This window comes from Grammomys surdaster, unplaced genomic scaffold, assembly GCF_004785775.1.
Source record: "Grammomys surdaster isolate TR1022 unplaced genomic scaffold, NIH_TR_1.0 126048, whole genome shotgun sequence".
Taxonomy (NCBI): Eukaryota; Metazoa; Chordata; class Mammalia; order Rodentia; family Muridae; genus Grammomys; species Grammomys surdaster.
In genome coordinates this window covers 3,869,546-3,895,128 of record NW_021620860.1, presented here as the reverse complement: position 1 = coordinate 3,895,128, position 25,583 = coordinate 3,869,546, and the positions used below count along the sequence as shown (strand labels likewise).

Here is a 25,583-nt window from a genome sequence, read left to right as displayed (position 1 = left end):
ACAGTGTTAAATAAAACAGACATGAATTGGCTGGTGGTGGCCCACATCTTTAATCCCAGCACTCTGAAGGCAAAGGCAGGCTGATTTCTGAGTGCAAAGCCAGCCTCATCTACAGAACGAGTTCTAGGACAGCCAGAGCTACATAGGGAAACCCTGCCGTTCTGGAAAACAGCAACAAAGACAAGCATGATCTCTGTCCTCGACTTACTTAAAAGAGAGTAAAAGCAATGAGGGAGAGGCAGAGTATGAGGTCATAGGTAAGCAAACTAGGTTGGAACCCCAGCACTATGGTACCTCAAATGGATAGCCCCAAGCTCAATGGTTCTTCCCAATTCAATGTCCTCAGAGCCTTGTTGGCAATCGTTTTGGAAGGAGAATAAGAATTGGAGCATGGCCGGGCGGTGGTGGCGCACGCCTTTAATCCCAGCACTTGGGAGGCAGAGGCAGGAGGATTTCTGAGTTCGAGGCCAGCCTGGTCTACAGAGTGAGTTCCAGGACAGCCCGGGCTACACAGAGAAACCCTGTCTCGAAAAACCAAAAAAAAAAAAAAAAAAAAAAAGAATTGGAGCATGGATCCAGACATTCAGATCTTTCCAGCTACCTACCCACTGCCCTACAAGCACACCTAGGACTGGTATAGCGGCACATGCCTTTAATCCCAGTGCTCAGAAGGTGGAGACAGGAACTCAGGAGTTCCCTGTCATTCTAGACGATATAGCAAGGCCCATACTAGCCTGGGCGACATGAAACTGCCTCAAGGGGTTGGGGGAGGGCACTGAAGGGCCGAGAACAGATACAACATAGATACAACAGATGAAGGCTGTGTGAGCCCGTCTTTGGGGAGGGTGTGGAGATGAAACACTGCTTCTGCAAGAGGAAGGATTGCAGGGTGTGGCGACTCAGGCCTTTAATCCATCAAACCGGACTTGGAGGCAGCAGAATTAGGAGCTCAGCGCTGGGCCTAGAATAGGTAGCAACAAACTGTAAGAGACCCACCCTCTCACTCCCCCGACTCAAGATAAAAGACCAAGGGCTAGGTAGAAGCAGCACAGGTACCTGGCAGTTGCCCTCGGACTTCAGCGAGGTAAGAAGTGAAGGGGGCGCTGGCATGTTAGGGAGGGAACAGGGGCAATGGAGAAGTTGCCCTCAAAGGTTTGGGGGGGTGGTCCATCTGGTCCGCAACTCTTCTGCCTATCAGCTTTTTTTGTGGAAGCACGGAGCACTGGTATTCAATGCTAGAGGACTTTGGGAAAGTTGAAGTTAGACCCAGGCCTCGGTGCACCTCCTTCTCACCCACAGATCCTGTCCTGTGACTGAAGTGAGAGGTGTTCTTGTGTTTGAACTCTTGGACAAGTCTTTTCTCCTGGGTTCAGAAAGTGCTGGTTTCACCTCTTCTCTCTTAATCGTAATCTAGTATCCTGAGGGCTGCGAAGGAAGAGAAAGCTCCCCAGAGAGGGAGAGCGGGGTATAGGGGCCATGAACGCACTCTCAGGGTTTGGGAGAAAGCGTGGGTTTTTTTATTTGCACCACTGTGCTCAGTGTTGGTTCTCCAACTCCGAGTTTAGGCGGTGCTGGATTGAGAGAGTTCTTCACCGGCAAGCCCGAGTACCCGGTAATCTGGGGACAGGGTTCCGAGGACTCGGCAGGATGCCGTGGCTCTTCCCGGAAGGGCAGAGGGCACCGAGCTCGCCGCACGTGGAGGGCGTGCTGCTTGGCGAGCCTGTCACCCGGCTGTCCCGTGGAGCTCCACGACAAGGACTGCCGGGCGGTGGAGGGACTGCCTGCAGATTCCTCGCGCAGAGCCCAGCGGGAGGCGGGCAGTGTGACACTGACTCACGCACGTGCCCACGCGCACGCAGAGGGTGCCCCGCACCCACGCTCCTCGGACGGGACGCGCCACGCTCCACCCGTCCCGCCCGCCCAGTCTCACTGCCGCTCGCCCGGCCTCCGGGACAGCCCGGGGGCGTGGCTCGCGGGCAGCCCGCCCCTTTGATGTGCGCCGGCGCCGCGGTGATTGGCTGGGCGCTTGTGACGTACGGGGACTGCGGTGGGCCCGGGTGCTGCGGCTGCCGCAGCGCCCGCCGCGGCTCGGGCTCTGGCTCCCCGGCATTTAAAGGGGACGCGGCGGCGGCCCCGGGGATGGGGGGCAGGTGGAAGGGACGGAGCAGAAGCACATCATCCACAGTCCCTCGGGGCTGGAGGGACTCGTGAGCCGGAGCTCAGAAATCCGGGGGTGGATAAGACCGCGTCCCCCCCCAATTCCCGTAAGCACCCCTTGCTCCATCCTGTCCCCAAATCCCTTAACTAACCCCCTTCCCACTACTTCCACTCCAAACTCAGCTGGGACAGACAGCGCGACCGCTGCTGCCCCGCATGAGTCCTGGGCTCCGGGAGGACCGCGATCTAAATGTTGGGGTGGGGGCTGTGTGGAGTTTGAGGGTGTTTCTTGCGCTTGGTGGTGGGGTAATCCCTGGGACAGAGGATGGAACCCCCTTCTTTCCCAGGTTCATGGTGCCCAGTGTCCCTTCATCTCCGGGGACTGTCATAGCTCCCCGCCACCCACAAGTCCTTCCTTCTCCCCGAGCTGCGCACCCCCCGCCCGCATTAGAGCGAAGCGCCCGCCAGCTGGGGGTGTGCCAGAGTGCCTGCTTTCCAGTCACCTCTAAAAATATCTCTCCTGCTACCCCACCGGCAGCTGCCATCTCCCTGCCCCTACCCAGAAAGAATCACCTCTGCTTGTCCACTCCAGGCAGGGAACCCCAGAGGTGACGCCTAGTCCCAGATTCCTCAGTGGCACCAGGGCACAGACCATTACTCCCTAGCTAGCTAGGACAGGGAACATTACAGAACCCCCGGAACAACCGGGGAATTCAACTAGTTTCTCCAAGAGGCAGTAGAGACCCCTGAGTTTTAATCCTATTTCTGATGCGGTGTGATGCCCATGATGTAAGCTGGACCTCTCTGTCCCCCCTCCCCCATTACGGGTTAATGAACAAGAAAGGAGTTCGTGAAGTTTCGAGTGTTAGGGGCAGGAATAAGCTTAATTGTCAGATCTAATTTCTAGTGATGGGCATACTTGGAGCAGAGAGGGCTTGACATTTCTAACGTCCTCACCCCCGTTCTCAGCCTGTATGTTTCTTGTAGAAAACTCCCCAAACTTTCCTATGGGCTCTACCCTCTCCCTCATTAGGAGAATTTCAAGCTTAGAGCTGAAGTTAGTGCACACACACACACACAAACTCCTACCCCACCGTCCCACAGATCTAACCTAAAAGTATTTGTATCAGAGGAGCAGGCAGGGGCTGTGATGGAATCAGGGCCACAAACATTGATCTTAGGTGAGACTAGAAAAGGACTTCCCTCGGTCCCCAAAATTTGCCCCCTGGCTGATCTAGCATGTTGGAGAAACTCAAATGTCCTGTCTCATTCCCCTCAAGGGACTCTGGTGGTCACACAGAAATTTTTGTGGCTTTGACAGGGTTTCTCTGTGCAGTCCTGGCTGTCCTGAAACTCTGTAGACCAAGCTGACCTCGAACTCAGTTCCACTTGCTTCTGCCTCTGCCTCTGCCTCTGCCCCTCCTGGGATTAAAGGCAATGCCCTGCACTGCCCAGGACTTTATCACAAGTGTGTCAGAAATGAGTTTTTGTTTTTGTTTTGTTTTTGGTTTTTGGTTTTTGGAGACAAGGTTTCTCTGTGTAGTCCTGGCTGTCCTGGAACTCACTCTGTAGACCAGGCTGGCCTCAAACTCAGAAATCCACCTGCCTCTGCCTCCCAAGTGCTGGGATTAAAGGCGTGCACCACTACTGCCCGGTGAGTTTTGTTTTTTATGGCGGTTGTTTTAAAACAGGAATTTCATGTAGTCAGGCTGGCCTCAAACTCAAGATTCTCCTGCCCCCCTCTCCTGCATCACCAGGCCAGGCAGATGCCACTGACCTTTTCGAATGCTATGAAGCCAGAAGATAACTAGGGATGGATAGGACAGGGACAAGGTGTCTGTGAGGCTGCCTCAGTTTCTGGGAAGAAACCCAGGATGCCTGGCTTTCTGCTCTGCAGAGAAAAAAGACAAGATTACCAGAGTGGTGGACTTTAATCCCAGCATTTAGGAGCCAAAGGCAGAAGGATCTAAGTTCAAAGCCAGCCTGGTCTACAGAGAGTTGCAAGCCAGCCAAGGTTAGGTAGTGAGACCTAGTCTCACAACAAAGATTTCCATAAACACTAGTATTAGGTGAGAACATAGTTGTGTCTACTTCTATGAGCCATGAGAAGCTGCCAGCATTAGGACTGGTATAATTCTTTCAAAGAAGACAGGCAAGTAGTTGACCCCCCCCCAAGAGATGAAAATTGATCTTATCGAGAGTATTTATTACATGCTTGAAATCTCTGGACTCAGGAGGCTGTCCAGGTTGGGCAACCCTGTCTCAAAATTAAAAACAAAACTATTGGGTTAAGGGCATGCTGTATAATACCTGTAAACCCTGGGGTCGGTCCTGACTGTGGAATGAAGGGAGTGGAGCGGGAAGAGAAGAGAAAATTGGTCTGTGTGGTTGCTAGTGACCCATTTGTATCTTTGTATCTGTCCCTTGCTTCCCTCTCTGCCTGACACTTAATCCCGCTCTTTGAGATTGCTTTTACAATGGGTGTGGAACCCTCTGACCTTTCACCTCTAACTCTTGTCTTGGGACAAAGGTTATTTCAGCCGGGATTCCATCAGTGACAGTTTCCCCAATATCCCTTGCATGCGGCTCCCTTGTCTACCATCCCTGTCCCCTCCCCTCTCACTATCTCGACAATGTTGGCTCTCCTGGAGCACTGCTAATTTTTGCTAGTGAGCTTTAACCTCTTTCGAATTACTAGCTATAAGTTCTTTGGGGGTGGGGGACACTAAAGCTACTTCCTATCTCTACTGAAAAGCTCTGTCGTGAGAAAGCGAGGGTGGTCAGGGATACATCTCTATGAAGAGGGTTCCAGAGCCTGTGTCCTCTTGATCTACTCTACTCTAGAGGCTGTGGCATCTACTGCCTTGGGATGGTCAGGGAGTGTCACCTTGAGAGTCAAGAATTTACCGCGCCACCCATTGCTACCACTAGAGGGCAGCAGCCAGCTAGATTTTTGCTATCTTTGCTCTGGTATCTTTCCAATTCTAAGGGGCTGGCTTCTGGTCTCATAGCCTGGGTGGAGGAGTGGGGAAGTAGAGAGACAACAAAAGTTGTAGATGGTATCTGTGTAGATGCACTAATGAAGGCCCAAACCAGAAGATCACCACCCGGTCACTGAAACTCCCGTAGCGATTTCAGCCTGCCCTGTTGGTGAGATCTCTGAACAAATTAGTGCCAGAGGTAAGTCTCCTGTAGGGCCCAAAACTCTCAGCCTCTAGATAGTAGTGAAGTGTTTATGAACCAGTTGCCACTCTGCTTAAACAATACACCATGTAGGAAGGGAGTTAATTTCTGTCTTCGTGGGTGTGATGAACCATGCATGAGATCAGGACGAGACAGACAGTCCGATGGGATCAGTATTGAAAGGGGAGCCAGTGGACAGGCACTTTGTTTTGGAAACAGGGTCTCTCTACATATCCTGACTGTTCTAGAACGCACTATGTAGACCATGTTGGCCTCAGACTCACAGATATCCACCTGCCTCTGCATCCCAAGTGCTGGGACTAAAGGCTCGTGTCACCTTACTCCAAATAAACAGCTATGAACTTTTTGTGGGTTCTTTTCCCCTCCCAGGAGCTCTGGATGACAGCTGGAGACCAACAAAGTTTCTAAAGGTGGTGGTCAAGATAATATACTGACAATGAGCGGGTGTTTTCCGGTTGTTGGACTACGATGCCTATCTAGGGTAAGTGGAGCCCTTCAGGATGAGGCCTCAAGCCCCTGCTTTCCACCCTGGGATAGGAGGAGCCCTCTCCAGCCCCCTCAGATTACCCTTTCTACTGGACCTCTATGAATCCCTGAATTTCTCTGCTGTGGATCCTGGTGTCTCCGATAACAGGGATCCCGTGTCAGAGATTCCACAGGCTGGTGCTAACCCCCCTTGGTGACTCCTGGAGGGATAAAGTGGCTTTCTGTGTCTGAGGGAGACAGATAGCCAGGTTCCAGTACCAACTGTGAAATGAGTAATAAGAAGTAATAAGAGTGTGTGAGGCCTGGGGATGTCGCTCGGTTGGTAGAATTCTGTTAATGCCAGCCCTGGGAAGGTGAGCCAGGAGGCTCAGGGGTTCAAGTTCATCCCGATCTACAACAGCCTGAGCTATAGGAGACCCATTCTTTAAAAAGAAAGAAGTGGGTGTGGGTGTGGGTATGGGTGTGTGGCGGGAAACCAGGTTCTGTTTGGATATTTACCGCATTGGGTAGGAAGCGCATGCCGGGAGGCAGAAAGCCAAGCCATGTGATGGATATTCTAGGATTTATAGCCTCTGTCCCTCTGTCCCTCTTCCTATAGCTGCTGGCAAACAAAGGTGGCAGGAACATGCAGATGGGGGGACCCTGCTGTGTCCGTGTGCTTGCTTTTCTTTGTGCCCCAAGTACTCCCACTATATCCCCATTTCCCACGCTGTTCCCCCGTTGAGAACTTCCCAGACGAGGACTCTGACCCAAAGCCTCACTACCTAGAACTCCCACTATATTCCAGTAGCCTACTCTACCCTCCCTGCCTGATTTATCCCCGACATCCCCTCCCTGACACCCCCTCACATAGCTGCCCACCCCTGCCTCCCTCTGCCTTTTTAGCCACTGCCGCTCTCTTTCCCCTCTCCTACCTGTCTCCCAGGTATGCCGTGGCCTGGTGAGGGGGGCTCCCACCTCCTTAAGCCCCATTGCTTCTCCTGTTGCCTGCTTGCTTCGGACTCTGGCAGAAACCCCACCTGCTGGCACCTGCTTCCCAGGGAATTGGCAAGTGATTAGCATGGGCAGAAAGCACAGGGCCCAGCAGCTCCTGAAGAGCCTCCCTGGGTCTTGTGTGGTCTGCATACCTACCTGGTAATTTCAAGGGCTAAAACCTAGTTCTCTGGCCAGGCCCACGGAGGCTCAGGAACTTAGCTTTCCAGACATGATACTTGTTGACACCCAGGCCCAGGAAAGACCTGACACTCATTGCCCGCCTTGCCTTGGTGATGCCAATGGCTTTTCCTGGAGCCTGGCTCCTCCATTAATTCTTGATCCCACAAAGATCACAGAGAAAAGGAGGCTGGTCCCCCTGGGTACACGAATCTTCTGTCCTCTCTGCTGGGTTAGAGCAGGGGTGTGAATTTGCCTCCTATTTACCTCACCACCAGAAGCCTCCAACCCCGTTGAGGAGTCTCAAGGAGTGACCCTTGACAAGTCGTCCCTTCTAAGGAATCCCATGAGAGCAGCAGAAAGGAAGCCAAGGAAGCCTTTGGCTTCAAGACTAGTATGGCCCCCTTGCGTCGACCCAGCAATAACTGAGAGATTAATTGAGAGACAGGAAAGGGACGGCGGGGTGTGGGCAACACATTGGTTCCATCTCCAGTTTAACCAGCCTTGGGTCCTCCTCAGGTCTTGGATGTGCCAGCGACCCTGGCTGTGGCCCGCTAATCAGCCTCTCCCTGGCCGGCTCCCGCCGCGCCGCCTTTCGCTTGCCCCCTCCTCCTGCTCCTCTTCCCCCTGCTCCCAGGACGGCAGGATGGCCGCGCCGGGCGCGCCTCGCTTCCTCCTGACCTTCGACTTCGATGAGACCATCGTGGACGAGAACAGCGACGACTCGATCGTGCGTGCTGCGCCAGGCCAGCAACTGCCAGAGAGCCTGCGTGCCACCTATCGCGAGGGCTATTACAATGAGTACATGCAACGCGTCTTCAAGTACCTGGGTGAGCAGGGTGTACGGCCCCGGGACCTGCGCGCTGTCTACGAGACCATCCCCCTGTCGCCGGGCATGGGCGATTTGTTGCAGTTCATAGCCAAACAGGGCTCCTGCTTCGAGGTTATTCTCATTTCGGATGCCAACACCTTCGGTGTGGAGAGTGCCCTGCGTGCCGCTGGCCACCACAGTTTATTCCGCCGCATCCTCAGCAACCCGTCGGGGCCCGACGCGCGGGGACTGCTGACGCTGCGGCCCTTCCACACGCACAGCTGCTCGCGCTGCCCCGCCAACATGTGCAAGCACAAGGTGCTCAGCGAATACCTGCGTGAGCGGGCCCGCGACGGCGTGCACTTCGAGCGCCTCTTCTACGTGGGGGATGGTGCAAATGACTTCTGCCCCATGGGGCTGCTGGCGGGCGGGGACGTGGCCTTCCCGCGCCGCGGCTACCCCATGCACCGCCTCATCCAGGAGGCACAGAAGGCTGAGCCCAGCTCTTTCCGCGCCCACGTGGTGCCCTGGGAAACAGCCGCCGACGTGCGCCAACATCTGCAACAGGTGCTGAAGATGTGTTGAAGACCATCGCCTGCAAGGGGTGCCCCGGACAACGGGCGGAGGAGGGGCGGGACTGGGAATTGGTTAGGACCACCTACCTAGTTTTGTTACCCTCCTCTTTCCTTTCGCTTTGCTACGCTCCTCCGGGCATATCTGGAATTCGGTCCGCTTGTGGGCTGGGAGCAGGGGTTCAGAGCCGTACCTATCTATGCAGTTAACACAGCTCGGCTGCCTTCCCTCCAGGGAGGTGAGCACCCCTTGGAAGGCAGGCAGTGCCCCTCGAACTGAGAAGAACAGGCTCGTGGAAGTTGGGAGGAGCCTCTCTCACTTACTTTAGCTGTTGTACCGGCTGCGTAACCTCCCCTGCCCGGATTCAGGATCCCCCAATTCGCATGCCAGCACCAGATTGCTCGCGGCAGACCTACGATGCTCTCAGACAGCTCTAGGTCTTGCTCTTGCTTCAGCCAAGGCAACCCTATACTACTGCTGCGCTGGCTGCGCCTTGCTTCCTTCCCACCCCCCACCCACCCACCCCCACCCCCCGCCAGACACCCCCAAAGGAAGAAAAAGCCAGAAGGAACAACCGCCTCCTGCTGGTGGATCGAGGTAGAACCGACCAATCGCCTCGGGAGAGTGTAACAAATCCTCGAACTCCAGCAAGAGACCAGGGACTTCACCAAAGTCGTCCCCACCCCCTCCCGCATCCCCCTTCGCCCTTATGGAACAGAAAGCCATGTTTTTAAGCAGAGCCAGGGAAACCCAAGCCCCTCCCCTCTCTGGAGTTTCAGACCAATAAAGGAGGTGAAGGGGGACAAAAGGACTCTTGTGCCACAGTGGGAGGGATAAGAAGAGAGGTGCTCTCTGCACTCAGGGAGTCTCATTGTGACACTAGGGCCCTAGTGAAACAGTAAAGAGGTCTGAGATGGAGAGTCCTTCTGGGGTAGTCTGCAGGGTTCGACGTTTTCTCTCCATCACTCCCTGTCTGGCCCTCTAGCCCTTTGGGGCAACTACCAGGAGGTCAACAGAGTTTTATTCAAAGCTGGCAATCTTCTGTGCATGACCTGGGGGGTCCTCTGGGCAAGGTGCTTAAACTCCTTGCCTTCTAGATTTGTTTTTTGTTTTTTCTTCTTGCCATCTGCAGCAATCTTCCTGAGTACCGCCCCTCTCTAGCCCACCCCCTTTCCCACTGCTGTGTGGAGCAGGGACTGAACACAGTTCACAGCCCGAGAGGTAGACAGGTCCTTAGTCCAGCTTTGACTGTGGAAGCTGGCTTCTTGGGGCTCAAGAGGTCCACCGAGGCAGTGCAGGGTTGGTGCAGGGACAGATCTGGGCTGTCAGCAGCTGGGCTCCACATAGTTCCCTGGGAAGAATCCAGTGCCCTCTGAGCTAACACCCTCACACCAGCCATCCGAGTAGCGGCGAGTGACACAGATGACGGTGCCTTCAGAGAAGGAGAGCTCATTGTCCTTCTGACGGGTGTATGGGTACAGTGTCACCACTGTGGGGCAGGAAGAGAACCTTGTGAGTTGTCCCCTCAGATACACACACACACAAATACAGGAGCTATAATACTAGGCCATGGGGGAGCTTTGGAACAGCCAGGTACTATTCAATACCAGGCCAGCTGCTCTTTCCTATCGGCTTCAGAACTCAGCTAATCAGAAAGGAAGGGGATGGAGAACAGAATAGGCTCGCACCTTGGCAGGGAGAGCAAACGCTCCTGGGATGGAGAGATGAAGGCCAAAGCAACAGAAACCTGGCAGTGGATGTGTCTTTCAGTCCCAAGAGTACAAAGGTACCTTTTTCCAAGTAGGCATCAGGGACCCAGCTGGGCTCATCTGGTCCAAAACCTGGTGGGGGCGGAGGCAGCAGCCCCAGTTCGTCCCCCTCTACAGCTGGAGGAGGAGGCAGGGGCAACTCTGCTTCTGGGAAGGAAGACAAAAAGGTACATGGGCCACCCCTCTAGAATCCTTAAGATCTAACCAGTTCCTGTCATACAATGCCTCTAGCCCGCTGCTGGTGCTTAACAAGGGTAGACAGGGTAGACAGATCCTACCGGACAACCCCTAGGCAGGTGGCTTAAGCTATACAAGTCCTGTTAAGAGAGAAGCTTTGAACACAGGGCTACTGTAACCTATTCACTGCTTCCCTGGGGGTTCCTGGGAAACACAGGCCTGGACGAGCGACTTCAAGGTGAATATTGAGAAGGTGGGACACATCTTACCCGGAGGGGGCTGGGACACCTCCAGCGGAGGGGGCGGCAAGAAGACCTCAGCAGACAATGGTGGAGGAGGTGGGGTTACAGACGCTACAGGTGGAGGAGGCGGGGTTGCAGGTGCTACCTGTCCCTTGGACTGGGGGATCCCACTGGCACCTTCCGCACTGCTAAAAGACCAGACCATATGCTGATGAGGGACGCCTTCTAGCCCAGCGTCCCTGAGGGTCCCCACCCCTCTTAGCAACATCTGCCCTACAATTATTTTCCCCAACCAGTGGTTTTTTGTTTTCTCAACCACAAGTCTGCCTGGAGGCCTCTCAAAATCTACCTGCTGGCTACCCACCCACTGGACTCAAGCGCTCACCCTGCTGAGGCCAAGGAAGAGGCAGAGGAGGCAGCGGAGAGCTTGCCGTCTGGCACAGCCGGGAGCTGCACCGGCTCAGGGATCCGGGGTGGTCTCCTGGGGAGTGGTGGAGTAGGGTGGCATGAGGAGGGAGGGGTCTCTGTTGAGCAAGGCTTAGGGTTGAGGAAGGACGACTCGGCTTAGGGTTGAGGAAGGGCGACTCGCGGAGGGAGAAGCTGGGTGCCAGGAGCAGCAGCAGCAAGGCGCCAGGTGCTGCGGACGAGGGGTGGGGGAAGCAGCTGAGAACCGCTGCAGAGTGGCTGGACAGGGCTGGTTCGCATGGCCTGAGGCCTCACCCCAGCGTGGCGGAAGCAGGTGTAGCAGTCGCCTTTATGCTCTTGCGAGACAGGGTCCCGGTCCGTGACAGCTGAGTGCTCGAATCCTGAAGGAAGCATAGGGTTGACATCTGGGACAAGGGGAGCCATTCTTACCCTCATCTCGGAGAGGAAATGGGGGAGGGGAGAGCGAGAACTGGGAGGGCCAGCCAGACTCAGCAAGTTCCTACTTCCACTTCTCAGCCCTCCTTCCCCCGCCCCAGCCCTTAAGCCTGCAGCAGGTCCCCCAAAGCCAACCCACAGAAAGAAACCCGCAGCACAGACTGCGCGTCTGAGAGCCACTTCCTCTGCATAGCCACAGTGACTGAGTTGGCCTTTGCACCCCCACACTATCTCAAATCCCCAGGGACCTGGGTGGCTTGGTGGGCCTTCGTTCTGATTAGGCTTTGTACTCTGGCATGAGCTGAGGAGCCCGTGGAGACAGAACACACATCACACGGAACTCATCCTTCTCCATAAACTTACAACGGAAGTGACCTCCCCAAATTCAAGGCAGAGGGATGGCAGAACCCAAGACACTTAGGAGAGTCTCAGTGATAGGGTGCAACTCCCAAGGCAAGAGACACCTCGGAAACTGGGACTTCCCCCAGCATGAGCACCTGGGGCTCATGGTCTCAGTCACCCTGCCCCATTAGAGACAAGACATGGGAATAAAGGATAAGTTGGCGGCTGGGCAAATAGCTCAGGGGTGGAGCTTCTGCTGAGTTTATAGAAGGCCTGGGTTCCATCCTCAGCACCATCAAAAGAAAAACAAAGATAAGAAGGCTGGACGGGAAAAAGGGACATATAGGGCCCTGGGAACTGAAGGAAGCAGTTATTTTCTCTTCTGAGGATCTGGCATAATAACAAGGGGTTAAGACCCAGGAAAGCTTCTAATCTAATCTGACATGGAGCAGTAGGGTCAAAAGGTGATAAGGTCCCCCCCAGCAACTCTGCTTTCTGTTGCCGCCTCCTGTCCCTACCACCAGCATTCTGGAGTGACTTCTTAGAGCAATGACCTCAAACCCCCAGACAGAGGAAGTTGCTGTTCTCATGTGGCTGAGGAATGGTTCTCATGCATGCCCTGACAACACCCTCCCCCCTCTTCCCCTTCACACACACACACACACACACACACACACACACACACAACCCACTGGGGGTGGGGGCAGAGGCAGATCACAATCTTCCAGAAGCAGTGTCTGAGAGCAGGGTAGAGAGTGGTTAAGGATCTTGGGAGAGTGTGGAGTTTTTAGGCCATGTGTCCCGGGGTGTGAGAGGAAGGGGTTGTGAGGTAGTATAAAGCTTGGAAAGAGAGACAGGAGGGAGTGACATGGCAGGACAGAGCGACAGCGGGGAAGAGCAGGGTTTCCCTTACCTTGATCCCATGGCCAATGTCATCCAAGCAGGCAAAGTTGAGGGGTTTTCTGTAGTAGGGAGCGAGGGGAGGCAGGCTCTCAGGAGGGATGACCTTCTGGCCAGGGGGCAGCCGCATGACAGTGGCTAAAGTGCCAATCTCCCTTCTGGCTACCTTCTCCATATGCATGTTCACCATCTGCACGACAAGGTGGAAGGTGGGAGGAGCCCTTGAGAAACAGGCTGTACAACTCCATTCCTTTTAAGAGAGGGAGAACGCTAACACTCCAGAGGCAGAGGCAGGTAGATCTCTATGAGTTTGAAGCTAACCTGGTCTATATGATGAGTTCTAGGCTAGCCAGGACTACATAGTGAGACCCTGTCTCAAAATGGGGGAGGAGGGCTGGAGAGATGGCTCAGTGGTGAAGAGCACTGACTGCTCTTCCAGGTCCTGAGTTCAATTCCCAGCAACCACGCAGTGGCTCACAACCATCTGTAATGGGATCTGATGCCCTATTCTGGTGTGTCTGAAGACAGCTACAGAGTAGTCATATAAAATAAATCTTTAAAAAAAATAATAAAACAAGGGAAGGGAAGAGGAAAGAACGGGAGGCAGGGAAACCCAGAGAGAGTCCCACGGCTGTATAGCAATTGGAGAAAGAGGAGCAGGAGAGGATGGAGCCACTTTGGAGTGACTTCCTGGTAGAAGAGAATGAGGGCTATTATTAGGTGTGCAGGAACCAGAAGAGAAGGGAGAAAAACACCCCTGGGGTTGCTGGGAAGGAACTGAAGGACAGGGCAGGCTTGGGTGCAGAAGGGCATACTGTGGAGGTGGCAGAGAAGTATAACTAAGTCAGCTCTCCCCTATAGGGGACTAGTATGTGAATTAACTTTCTCTTGGAATGTGCCCTCGGGCCTTGAGGAGTGGGACCTTGAGTCTTCAGGAAGAAGAGGAAAACACACCCCATACACTGGCCCCTTGGGGACATATGATCAGACCAAAAGTGTAACTCTCATAGGCTTTGTGGGGTCAAGGATCCAGGAAGGAAGGCTGAATGTAGGTAGGTACTCGGTACGGGGTTGGCAGGGACTCCTGTGGGGTTGAAGATGGGCTTGCCTAGCCTGAGTGGAGGGCATTTATTAATCATTGAATGTATTCCAAAGAAGACAGGATGGCCTTTCGTCTCTCCTGCTCTCTGCAGGTACTATGAAGAGCAAACAAAGCTTTTAGACATCTAGCATAACATTCAGAGAGAGAGACAGAAGGGAGAGAGAGGTCTACTTTTGGAGAACTTTGTGTCTAATGGGGTAGCAAGAACCCCACTAAAACATAGCCATGCTAGAAGTCTCCACAGTTCAGAACGTGCCACCCTACTGCAGTTGAGTTGACCAGGTGGACATGGAGAAAATGAAGGGTCCTTTGTCACAGAGGCTACTTGAGCGGGACTGAAGAGAGGGGATGGAAAGGGGAGGCCTTCCCACGTTCTTACCTGGCCCAGTGTGCTCATCTTGGCTTCCACCTGCCGCAGGGCAGCACCCTGCAGGTCCAGCATTCGAAGAGTATGCCCGGCCAGGTTACCCACTTGGTAGGCCACACTGGCCAGGGCCTGGGTGGTGAAAGCCATCGTCTCTTCCAGCGCTTTCCGCTTGTCTGTGGCCTGAAATACACACAGCCTTGGCCCGAGGCCAGCACATTCCACTGCTTTCTTGGCAGAGTCGGATGGAGCCAGAAGAGAATCTAAGGAAGGCCCGAGCTGAACTGGGAGAAAGCTGCGGTCCTTAGGTGCCTGAGGTAGCTTCCGGAAGGATGGTGTTGTAGTGAGAGGGACTTGGGAGGACAGTGCAAAGAACACTGGGAAAGCAAGTCGAAGCCTGAGAGAACTGGCTCTGGAGGTCAGGACAAGAATCCTGTCCTTCAGTGAGGTGAAGACAGAGTTGAGAGGAACCTATTGCCGTCCTCAGCCAGTGTTTGCAGGCTGGCTGTTGAGGGGAAGGGGAAGAGGATGCTGGCTAGAGGAGACATTCAGCCACTTAAAAACCAACCAGGCAATAGCAGGCTCTTACCTGCAAACCCCCAAACTGAAGTGAGGCCGGGAGTGACAGCCCCCTGCTGACCTTGTACTTCCTCAGCCCCAACCCTCAGGAAGGTGTGTGGGAACTGAGAGAAGGGCACCGAGTCACAGAACCAAATGACTTCATCCTCTCATTCCCTCTGACAGCTTTCTAACATGCTTTCTTTGTTTTTTTGAAACAGGGTTTTATGTAGTATAAACTCAAATTCTCTGTGTAACTAAGGCTGGCTGGCCTTGAACTCCTGGTCTTCCTGCCTCCGTCTCCTAAGTGCTAGGATTACAGGAGTGTGCCAGCACAGTTGACATTATTATCATCATCATCATCATCATTATCATCATCATCATCATCACTGTGGTTTTTGAGACATGGTAGCCCTGGCTGTCCTGAAACTCACTCTGTAGACCAGACTGGCCTCGAACTCAGAGATCCACCTGCCTCTGCCTCCTGAGTACTGGGATCAAAGGTGTGCAATATCCCCACCCACATGTTCATGGATGGCTTTAAGATATCATCCTCTGCCTTACACATGCCTTGCTCCTCTCCGGCCACACTAGCTCCTGGCGCGCTAATCCTTAGCAAGAGAGATTGTTCCTACCTCAGGGCCTTGGCGCTTACACTACTCGGAGCTCTTTTCACTAGATGGTCCCAGCTTCTCCCTTTCTCTCAGTGCCCTGAGCTTTTACCCAGCTCACCTTTATGACATATCATACTTGCCCTGTTCTTTTTTTATTTCTTTTCACCCCTCCCCCATCCAAATATAAATGCCATGAAAACAGAGAGCTGGTCCCCTCTGTTCTGCATCCTATGCTGACATAGTTCCCAACACACAGAAAATACTAAATAAATGTGCATTTGTTGGCTGATTGACAGGTCAAAGGGGAACCCAACCCTAGCTGGGCAGCTTCCTGCTGCATGCCAGACACTGGCCAGTGCCACACTGCCAGTCAGTGGGAGAGGGATGGCCAGAGAGTAGCTAAAGACAAAAGAGGACTTTTTTTGTTTGTTTGTCCCAGACCAGACCTTCAGGGCTGGGTAAACCTTCTTGGGTCTCTTGCTTTACAAGCAGCTTCCTCCTTCCCCATCGATCATGAGCTTGCTGCACTGAAGCCTGTCCTTTTCGGTGGTGGAGGGAGGCAGAGGTGAATCCAAGGCAGATTAGAAGGGGCAGTGTACTGACAGGCAATGCTGAGCACCTGGGGCCCCCTGGCTTGGAACTTTGTGTACTCCATAGACCCATCACTGGTGCTATCAGAGTTGAGTCCTCCATGAGATTCCTCTGGAGTCCGCTCATGCAATCTGAACTAGAACCTTCTGGAACCTCCCCCACCATGGTCTTTCCCTTTCCTACTTTTCTGTTCTGACAGCAGGAAAGCGACGTTCATTTGTGTGCCAATTTACATGTCATCTGCATATGCAATAAATTTTACATCTCATTGGCATATGCATTGGCTAGGCAGAGATGCTACAGAGGACTGCAGGCTTTGCCCTAGGTCTTTGTTTTGTGGGTAAGAAGACAGGCCCCCTCTGCCTGCCACCCAGTCCGGCACATGGACTTTGCAATCCAAACAAGAATAATATCTGTTGGGCCCAGCTCTGTGTTCTTCTAGCCCAGATGTTTCTAACCTCTAGGTTTCAATCTTGGTTTAGGCTTTAATCTTGGCCTAAAGTCAGGTCTGGAGGAACAAGGGTCTGGGATCCTTCACCTAGGCTGTCATGCAAATGACCCTGTTTTTACACTCAGTCAACCCTGACTGAGAACCCTATTGCTGACCCATCTGCCTCCTGCGGGCTTCTGACACTTAGCTGGGGAAAGATGAGACTGAGAAGGACAGAGACCTTATTAAAGACATCACCCCAAAATTTCCCTCTGTGGACAGGCAGGGAGGGTTACTAATTGTATTGTCTATGGGCCATTGCTCGACACAAAGGAATCCAGGGATTCTAACCTGGGTCTTGGGGCTTCTGATACCCTGAGTGTGCTTGCAAAGGCTGTCACCTGGATAGAATGGAACTTCATCACTAGTGTGTGCCTTTTATCCTTCTGAAATGGAAATAGAAACAACAGGAGCTACATTTGTCCTGCCCTTATAGGATGATGGGCCCTGGGCAAAAGGTTCAACACGCTGTTCCAGTTAATACTTATAACCAGTTTGGAGAAGGTATAGAGTTTAAAAGGAACCTCATCTCACCCCTAAATGGTGGCACAGGCCTGTAATTTCAGTCTTCTGGGGGGATGAGGGTGCTGAAGCAGACAGGTCATAAATTCAAGGGTAGCCTGAGCTACAGAATGACAATATTGGAAGGAAAGAAGGAAGAGAGAGAGAGAGAGAGAGAGAGAGAGAGAGAGAGAGACCGCTTCAATGGGAAACACACATGTTCCTAAGTTGATAGGTGGCAGACCCTGTGACTCAGCTTTGTGGCATCAGATCCTGCATGCGCACCAATTGCACACATGGGATTACACCCACTAGCTGCCACTTTGAGGTATGGGAAGACACTGATGGAATGGAAAGGCTATCTCCATGCCTGCATACCTAAGTGCTAGGCGAGCAGGACTCATGTATATAAGCCACATGCCAGATTATCTATCTACAGGCTGGTCACTCAGTGTCACACACACACATGAAATGACACTCGAGGTAGCAGTGTGGCCTAAAGGGTTAAGAACTGAGCTTAGGAGTCAGAATCCTGGCTGCTCTCTTATTTGGGATTTTGCTTTGCTGGTTTTGGTCTGTTAGAAGTAGTGTCTTGCTATGTAATCCTGACTGACTTGGACTCACTGTGTAGACTAGAAGACAGGTAGAACTTTCTAAGAGCACCCTGCCATAGCCTCCCAAGTACTGGTTTCACAGGTATGGGCCACCACAACTAGCTACTGATCGGAGTCCAAATCCTGTCTCAGTGACTACCTTGGAGGCCTGTGAAAATACAGCCTAACCCTTTCCAAACCTCAGCTTTCTCACTGTGAAGTGTGCATAGTGCTTACCTGGCAGGACTGGGAAGGGACACGGAGAGGCTGGGGGAAGGTGCAGAGGGAACTTGGCTATCATTGCCTCTTGGCTCTGCCATTTCCCATAGGCCTTCAGTTCTTTTGTCTCCCTAGCCCTCTCTCTACAGGAGTAGGTCCCCCCCGGTGTTGTCTCACAGTCTGGCTAGACTCTGAGGCTATGGCCTGAGAACAAGAGGTTGCAGACTAGGCCTGTCACTCTTAGTGGAGCAGAGGAAAGGACAAGGAGTGTAGATAAACCCAAGCCACGCCGGGGAGTGGTGGTGCATGCCTTTAATCCCAGCACTTGGGAGGCAGAGGCAGGGGGATTTCTGAGTTCAAGGCCAGCCTGGTCTACAGAGTGAGTTCCAAGACAGCCAGGGGCACACAGAGAAACTTTGTCTCGAAAAACCAAAAGCAAACAAACAAACAAAAACCCAAACCAGGGCTGGAGAGATGGCTCAGCGGTTAAGAGCACTGACTGCTCTTCCAGAGGTCCTGAGTTCAAATCCCAGCAACCACATGGTGGCTCACAACCATCCGTAATGAGATTGGATGCCCTATTCTGGTATATCCGAAGACAGTGACAGTGTACTCATAAATAAAATAAATAAATAAATCTTAAAAAAAAAAACCCAAACCATACACTATATCAGAGAGATAGAAGGATGAAGAGCAAGGGGCTCAGGTGAGAAGGCAGGGCAGCCATGTTTGGCTCTGCTATCCAGAGCTGGGTAACTCCGGACAAGTCACCTCTCCTGGCACACACACACACACGCACATGCACACACACATACACAATCTGCGCACTAGTGCACACAAGCCGCTGTTTTCACATTCCTAAAACAGGAATTATGGTCTTCATCTCACATGGTGGCTATGAGGATTGAAAAAGGAACAGAAGGGCAGACACAAAGTCCTCTCTGCCCCTCTTCCTTCCTCAGCAATCAACATTATGTGACCAAGACTACTCCAGGATGGAGTGGGGCTTCTTCCCAGACAGCCCTGGGCTCCTCTCCCAATGCCTTAAGAAACTGAAACAAAATGACTTGACACAAACAATGGCCAGGTGAGGTGGTGGGAGCCTGTAATCCCAGCACTGAGGGAAGGCTGAGACAAGAGGATTGTAAATTTGAGGCCAGCCTGGGCTACAGGAAACTCAAGGGCAGCCTGGGCTATAGTGAACTCAAGGGCAGCCTGAGCTACAGTGAACTCAAGGCCAGCCTAGGCCATACAGCCTAGGCCTGTCTCAAAAACCACACATAATATAAAGGTCTGAGACTGCTCTATGGTGCCTCTCTGTCATTTCTCAGAAGCCAGGCTGAGTCCCCTGCCTCTGCAGCACACCCCATTCTCTCCTCAGGATCTGCTCTGACTCTTCTCTGTTTTCTCTCAAACATTAAGGAACAAACCCCTTTCCCGTATGTGGGAAGTTTTCTGATTCCCCTAGAGCCAGCTTGAAGACAGTAGCAGCACCTGTTAGAGGATGAGCTTGAGGCAAGATGGGAGAACAGATTACAGAGACAGTGATGTACACATATCCTCTACCTCTGAGGCTACGGCCTGAGAACAAGCGCTGTGGCCTTTGGGAAACTTGGAATGACGCTGAAGCCTGAAGATTGCTCAGCCAAGGCGGGAACAGATACCTGTCAGATGACCCTACCAGAGGGACTGGGCTGCAGGTCCCCGCGAGGTGTATCCTGACCTGAGCCCTCTCCACTTACCTGCAAGTAGTTATCCTCGCAGTAGTTGGCCACCCGTAGCAGGGCGCTGTGGTTGCCCCGCAGAGCCTCCCGGCCCGTGGGGATATCAAACTCCTGCAGCTGCTGCAGCTCCGCCATGGCTCGACCTCGGTGGGGTTCCCTGGGGAGACTGCTGGGTTTTTGAGCCTCACCCTGTCCCTGATTGGCCGCTCTGCCTTCCCTCCCTCTGCTTTTGGTTTCCTCTGCGTGAGAGACCCAAACCTGCCTGTAAAGGGGTAGGCATGCTCATTCCGGGACAAGAGGAAGTCAGACCCTGGGCCCTGGGCCTGGGCCTCTCTGTCCCCTGCTCAGGAGAAGGGGGAAGCCAGGGGCCTGGTGGGGGTTCAGTCTCCCAATCTCACCAGGCAAAGGAAGCCAAGGTCGGGGCATCTGTGATTGCTCCCTGGTCCTGGAGAGGAAGCTAGTTGATGGGGGGATGGGGTAGTAGAGACAGGAGGAAGGGGCTGGCCCGCTATGGGGGTGGATTTTCCACTCATGGAAGAGGGGAGGAAAGGGCAGAGGGTGGGGGCTTCCTTGGGAAGCTTGGGATGAGTCACCATGGGATTGGGGAGTGGAAGGTGACTAGGATATGGAGATAAGTCATACTGGGGGGTGGGGCCGGGCTGGCAGAACAGCTACAGTGGTAAACAGCTCACACTGCCGCAAGAAGAATCAGGGTTAGACACCAGGAAGACACAGCTAGAATTCCTGAATAATTGTGGGCAAGCCTGTGAAGGGTCAGGTAGGAAGTCCTGGGACCAGTATTTTGTACCTAATGAAGGTAGGGGAAGATGAAATTGACCAACTAGCTAGTATGAGGACTGAGCCACAGGAAGGCCTCGTCTGTGAGATAGCACCATTCCAGGTGGATGTGTGGGCTTGAGGAAGCTCTGACGGACTGAGTGCTGAGCGGGGCTCATGCATCAGCCGGGAACTGGATGGGCCGATGGGCCTGTCCTAACCTTGAATTCAAGGAGCTCCCAGCTGAGTGGGATTTGATCCTGCATCTGGGATGGCTTTGCAGGGCCCCTCCCCCTCCCCGTCTGTCATCCTCCTGGCAGAAGAGGAACCTCAGTCAGTGTGGTTACACTGGTTCCTTAACATTTCCTCAAGAATGTCCCTTGCTATTGGACAAATGTCAGCCAAGCAGGAGCTCTGCTCTGCTAAATGTCATAGTGGTGTCAGGTGGTCCTGGGAGAGGCAATGGGAAGGAGCAGGCTGTAGGGGAGTGTTGGGGACTGAAGAGAAGGGAGTTCCACACCCAGGGAGGACACGGAGGCCAAGAAGCAAAGGACACGGGATTAGGGTGGACACGGCAACTGGATACTAACTGTTGAGCATTGGAACTGAGGGTATGTCTTTATGGAGCGAATGAAGAGTGAGCCTGAAGACCCTTGAACGGTGAAATTATGGAACCCACAAATAGAAAGCATGGGGGAGGGGCTTCAGGATGGGGAAAGCTAGAAGCTAATCGCATGGGGAGGGGCAGGCTTTGTGATGGAGAAAGACAGGCAAGCCGTACAGTAGGCTAGAGGGAAGCTGTGGGGCAGGGAAAGGGGGTGTGGTCACTCAAGGAGAGAGGCTGATGTGTGCTCAGGGACCCACGATGGAGGCGGCCTGTTTTAGAACGTTAGTGTCCGCTGTGAAGGAGTGAAGGGCTGGGAGGCTCAGCTAGGATCAGGACTTAGAACCCTGAGCCCATGATCAGCTTAGGCAGCAGAGATTTGGCTTTGCCAACCATCTGCTTTATCTGAAGATTTTCAGCTGATGAGGCGCTAGGAGGTTCAAACACCATTGTGTCTGGGTCCTGGACTGGTGATTTGGAGAGAGCTCTAACAGGTAAGGAGGCTTTGGGGAACTGGGCTGCGACCTAGTCTTAGCATTAAGTTTAAGCACCAGGCCTGGCTCCCTCCTGGTTACCTGGAGTTTTCATGGTAATAATGTTATTGTCAGAAATTAGAAGAAGAAGAAGAAGAAATGTGCCCTGGCCATTATGTGCCAGGCAGTATGCTTCCCGTGCATTACTGTCTTTTTTATTTCATATGTATGAATGTTTGGCTTGCATGGATATACTGTACCACACGCACTCCTGGGTCAGGAGGTCAGGAGAGGGCATTGAATTCCCTGGAACTGGGGGTTATAGATGGTTGTGAGCCACTAGGAGGATGCTGGGAACCGAAACCTCATCCTCTGCAAGACCAATAAGTGCTCTAAAAGCCATCTCTCCAGCAACCCCAAGCATTATTTTTTTAGTTCTCACAATAATAGTGGGATCAGGGATGTAGATCAGTCTATAGAATGCTTGCCTAGCGTCCTCAGTGGCCTGGGCTCCATCTCCAGTAGCACATAAATTAGGTATTGTGGTACAAGCCTGTAATTCCAGAACTTAGGAGGAGGTGGAAGGATCAGGAGTTCAAAGTCATCCTCAGCTGCATATAAGAGGCCAACCTGGGCTACATGAGACGCTGTCTCAAAGGACAAACAATGTTACTGCTGTTATACTCATTTGCTGATGGGGAAACTAAGACCCAAGGAATCTGTGTGACTTGTCTAAGTCTGCACAGGAGGAAGCAGCAGAGTTGGGGGGGGGTCACTGCTGGACTCTGTGTGCCTCCAAAACTCCTAGCCTTAACACTGGGCATACTGTCCCATCAGGACCTAGAACAAAGCATCCCCCTGAGTCATCACTTAGAGCAGTCACTTCATCCCAAATTTTCCAGCTTAAACTTCATTTCCTCCTCTTTTTCTGTTTCCTCCATAAAGAGGTCCTTATTCATTGTGCCACCCCTAGCTCACAGGTCATGTCCAGTCCTTCTAAGTTTTTGCTCAGGATAGAGCAAGCAGTGGAGGGCACATTGGGTGGAGGGATGCATTGTAGAAATGTTAACCAACGAGGGACCTTGACTGGGGGTTAAGAACAGGAAGAGTGTAGAATTGGAGGGGAAATGCTCATGGCTGTGGGATCCTGTCAGGACCTGGGTCTCCCTCGAGGGCAGGATGGCCCAGGATCTCAGTGAGAAGGAGCTGCTGAGGATGGAGGTGGAGCAGCTGAAGAAGGAAGTGAAGAACCCACGTGATCCGGTGAGCATGCAGTCACTCTTCTTGGCTTCCATATCTCTTTCTGTTTGAAAGTTGAGGACACACCAGGCACAGGATGCATCACTGGGGTGGGCTGGGCTGTAGAAGATAGTTGATGTCCACCTCATGTTCCTGGGCACAGGGGCGATACTGAGAGCTGTGTCTCCAGGCTGGGCTGGCATGATCCCATTAGGGGTTTGAGGGTTGGTCCAAGGGACTCAGCTTCCTGTCTGCCTCTTTCTCCTACCCCCTTTCTCTTTGACCTCATCCCTACCCTGCCCATCTTCCTCTGATTGCCAAGTCATGGATTCTGAAAAACAAACAAGAGTTGTGACCATGTTTTGTCATCTTACAGATTTCCAAGACAGGAAAGGAAATCAAGGATTATGTAGAGACCCAAGCAGGGACCGACCCTCTTCTCAAAGGCATCCCAGAAGACAAGAATCCCTTCAAGGAGAAAGGCACTTGTGTGATAAGCTGATGGCCCACCCTCACCACCGTCACCCTTTCTCGGTCCCTCCTTAGCCACTCCCAAGTGTATTGGGATACCTAGGGATCAATGTTTACTTCCTCTTAGACACAAATAAAGATGCTGAGAAAAACCAACAACCACAGAGTGGGTTCTCAATCCTGTTCTCCAGCATCTTCCTCCACCTTCCTGCCTTTGCCTATGGTACAGTGATGGGAGGGATACAGGAAGGAAGTGTTAACCAGTGAGGGACCTCCACTGGGGAATGTGGCAGAGAGGAATGTAGAATTGAAGGTATGGAGAGAGTTGGACAGCTGAGCACATGTCCTCTAGAAGTGCTTGCAATGCCCCAAGGCCCCAGAGGCCAGTCCTAGTGAGCACTCTAGCCTCCTAGAATGGCCCCACACCCATCTTTTCTTATCTATGTAGTTTGAGCTAGAAGCTGGGATGAGGGCCATCCTGCCTCATGCCCTGTTCTGATAGCCTCTTCCTAGTTATTTAGACCACAGTGTAGGGACAGGAGCTCAGTTAGTAATGTGCTTCCCTGGCATACGGGAGACCCAGGGTTCCATTCCCAGTACCATATAAGCTGGGTATGGTGGCTCTTGCCTAACGTGCTGGCAGTGGAGAGTTAGAGACAGGAAACTCAGAAGTACATAGGAAGCTTGATACCAACCCCCTGTCTGTGTAAAACCCTCCTTCATTAAAATGAAATAAACTAAAAAAGAAAACAAAAAACTGCCCTAGCTGGGATGGCCTAAAGACAAGAGGAAGGGGGTGGGGGGTGGGGAAGAGAGAGAGAGAGAGAGAGATTCATAGGGTCAGAATTGCATTGTTTATGGTTTATGTAATGTATTGAGTGTCTGTTATGCATAGGGCAGGATAGCCAGAAGCATGAGAAAGACTAGCTGGTTCTTATTTTCATGGGAGTTGGTAGATAAAAACCTAAAAGAATTCGAAGTGAAGTTAACAGAGGTCACATCACAGTCTGGAAGTCAAGAGCGGTGGAGAAGCACTTTAGGGCAATGAACGTGGTCAAGGCGACTACCAGCAAAAGGGCGCAGTGTAAAGCAGGTAGAGCAGAGAGGGAGAGCCAGGGAAAGTCTTGAAGGATGTTTCTGTGACACCAATTATAAATTTCCTTCATGAGGGGCTGGAGAGAGAGCTCAGTGGTTAAGAGCGGATGCTGCTTTTGCAGGGGACCCAGTTTGGTTCCCAGCCCCCACACTGGGAAGCTCACAACTGCTTGTAACTTCAGTTTCAGAGGATCTGACATACCTGGCCTCCAAAAGTGTGCATGCATGAATGTTCACAGGTACGCACTCACACATGCAAACACACACAATTAAAAATAAGTAAGTAAAATATAAATTAAAATTTTTAAAGAATTGTTTTTATGATTTGGGCATAGTAGGACATGCCTATAATGCCAAGACTAGGGAGATGGAGGAAAGAGGATGACAAATACAGGTCCAGCATAGGCTACATAGTGTGTTCCAGGCTAGCCTGGTCTACTCAGGGAAACCCTGTCTAAAAAGAGAGGAACTTTCTTCTTTACCTTAAGGGTAAACAGAAGCAGAGGAAGGTATTTAAGCAGCCAAAGGACCTGGCTCAGTTAATAGGTCAGTCAGGCGCTACTCAGGGATGAGAATATAATCACGAGCACAGATCTGAGGCTTTGTCTGAAAGAATCATAGACAAACATCTCTGAAATATCAGAGAGGTCTGTGGGATGTTACAGGAACATCTAGGAGGGCTACCTATCCAGCTGAAAGGGCACACTGAGTCCTGGAAGAAAGGATAGAGGAATAATTCCTTGGAGAACTGAGCACAAAAGACTTATGTTGTGAATAGATGACAGGTGATACTCCTGGGGAAAAGAACATTGCAAACAGAGGCACAGAAAGGAGAAGAAGAAGAACCATGGTTTGGTGTCTGGCATGGCGGCATGTGTCTTAGTCAGGGTTTTACTGCTGTGAACAGACACCATGACCAAGGCAACGTTATAAGGACAACATTTAATTGGGGCTGGCTCACAGGTTCAGAGGTTCTGTCCATTATCTGTTATCATCAACGTGGGAATGTGGCAGCATCCAGCCAGGCATGGTGCAGGCGAAGAAGTTCTACATCTTCATCTGAAGGCTGCTAGGAGAAGATTTGCTTCCAAGCAGCTAGGGTGAGGGTCTTAAAGCCCATGCCCACAGTGACACACCTATTCCAACAGGGCCACACCTCCTAATAGTGCCACTCCCTGGGACAAGCATATACAAACCATCACAGCAAGCAATTCCAGCATTGGCGAAATTGACATAGTTCATTTTGAGGCCAGCTTGGGATACTTAGTGGGACTCTGTCTCAAAAAAAAAAAATAAAAGATTATATATATATATATATATATATATATATATATATATATATATATTGTCTTGGTCACTGTTCTCTTGCTGTGAAAAGACACCATGGCCAAGGAAACTCTTATAAAAGAAAGCATTTAGTTGGGGACTTGCTTATGTTTTAGAGGTTAGTCCATTTTCAGCATGGTGGGAGCATGGCTGTATACATGGTGCTTG

At 52.2% G+C, this 25,583-nt stretch overlaps 3 protein-coding genes and 1 long non-coding RNA gene across 12 annotated transcripts; 2 read left to right on the top strand and 2 right to left on the bottom strand.

Moving 5' to 3' along the window:
- Positions 1-637: 637 nt before the first annotated feature.
- On the bottom strand, positions 638-1,726 carry LOC114610584. The gene is made up of 2 exons (XR_003709704.1): positions 1,057-1,726; positions 638-961 (listed from the first exon to the last, which is right to left on the bottom strand). It is a non-coding gene; the product is annotated as an uncharacterized LOC114610584 (long non-coding RNA).
- A 322-nt stretch (positions 1,727-2,048) lies between these two features.
- Positions 2,049-9,185, top strand: Phospho1 (phosphoethanolamine/phosphocholine phosphatase). The gene is made up of 3 exons (XM_028754958.1): positions 2,049-2,264; positions 5,731-5,842; positions 7,519-9,185. Exon 3 carries the CDS (start codon positions 7,526-7,528, stop codon positions 8,393-8,395), a length of 870 nt encoding a protein of 289 aa, XP_028610791.1. The 5' UTR covers positions 2,049-2,264; positions 5,731-5,842; positions 7,519-7,525; the 3' UTR covers positions 8,396-9,185.
- A 202-nt stretch (positions 9,186-9,387) lies between these two features.
- Positions 9,388-19,846, bottom strand: Abi3 (ABI family member 3). 4 transcript variants are annotated; one of them, XM_028754955.1, is made up of 9 exons: positions 19,829-19,846; positions 19,449-19,587; positions 14,156-14,323; positions 12,688-12,864; positions 11,292-11,377; positions 10,957-11,052; positions 10,599-10,756; positions 10,072-10,299; positions 9,388-9,872 (listed from the first exon to the last, which is right to left on the bottom strand). In XM_028754955.1, exons 2-9 carry the CDS (start codon positions 19,563-19,565, stop codon positions 9,709-9,711), a joined length of 1,194 nt encoding a protein of 397 aa, XP_028610788.1. In that variant the 5' UTR covers positions 19,566-19,587; positions 19,829-19,846; the 3' UTR covers positions 9,388-9,708. The 4 variants fall into 4 exon arrangements, with proteins under 4 accessions (XP_028610788.1, XP_028610786.1, XP_028610789.1 ...); XM_028754953.1 differs by having other exon boundaries at positions 10,599-10,759; positions 19,829-19,843; XM_028754956.1 differs by lacking the exon at positions 10,957-11,052 and having other exon boundaries at positions 10,599-10,759.
- On the top strand, positions 19,680-23,153 carry Gngt2 (G protein subunit gamma transducin 2). Of its 6 annotated transcripts, XM_028754960.1 has the most exons (5): positions 19,730-19,846; positions 20,732-20,818; positions 21,223-21,305; positions 22,439-22,547; positions 22,900-23,153. In XM_028754960.1, exons 4-5 carry the CDS (start codon positions 22,464-22,466, stop codon positions 23,023-23,025), a joined length of 210 nt encoding a protein of 69 aa, XP_028610793.1. In that variant the 5' UTR covers positions 19,730-19,846; positions 20,732-20,818; positions 21,223-21,305; positions 22,439-22,463; the 3' UTR covers positions 23,026-23,153. The 6 variants fall into 6 exon arrangements, with proteins under 6 accessions (XP_028610794.1, XP_028610795.1, XP_028610793.1 ...); XM_028754961.1 differs by lacking the exons at positions 19,730-19,846; positions 20,732-20,818 and adding an exon at positions 19,680-19,702; XM_028754962.1 differs by lacking the exon at positions 20,732-20,818 and having other exon boundaries at positions 19,715-19,846.
- Positions 23,154-25,583: the final 2,430 nt, after the last annotated feature.

Bases quoted from the DNA above. Each gene is read 5' to 3' on its own strand.
- Phospho1 (XM_028754958.1), top strand. From the start codon at position 7,526: ATGTGCCAGCGACCCTGGCTGTGGCCCGCTAATCAGCCTCTCCCTGGC.
- Abi3 (XM_028754953.1), bottom strand. From the start codon at position 19,565: ATGGCGGAGCTGCAGCAGCTGCAGGAGTTTGATATCCCCACGGGCCGG. The intron at 14,324-19,448 runs GTAAGTGGAGAG...TGTGTATTTCAG, and splicing joins GCGAGGATAACTACTTGCAG to GCCACAGACAAGCGGAAAGC. The intron at 10,300-10,598 runs GTAAGATGTGTC...CTTCCTTCCCAG, and splicing joins GGTGTCCCAGCCCCCTCCGG to AAGCAGAGTTGCCCCTGCCT.
- Gngt2 (XM_028754961.1), top strand. From the start codon at position 22,464: ATGGCCCAGGATCTCAGTGAGAAGGAGCTGCTGAGGATGGAGGTGGAG. The intron at 22,548-22,899 runs GTGAGCATGCAG...GTCATCTTACAG, and splicing joins TGAAGAACCCACGTGATCCG to ATTTCCAAGACAGGAAAGGA.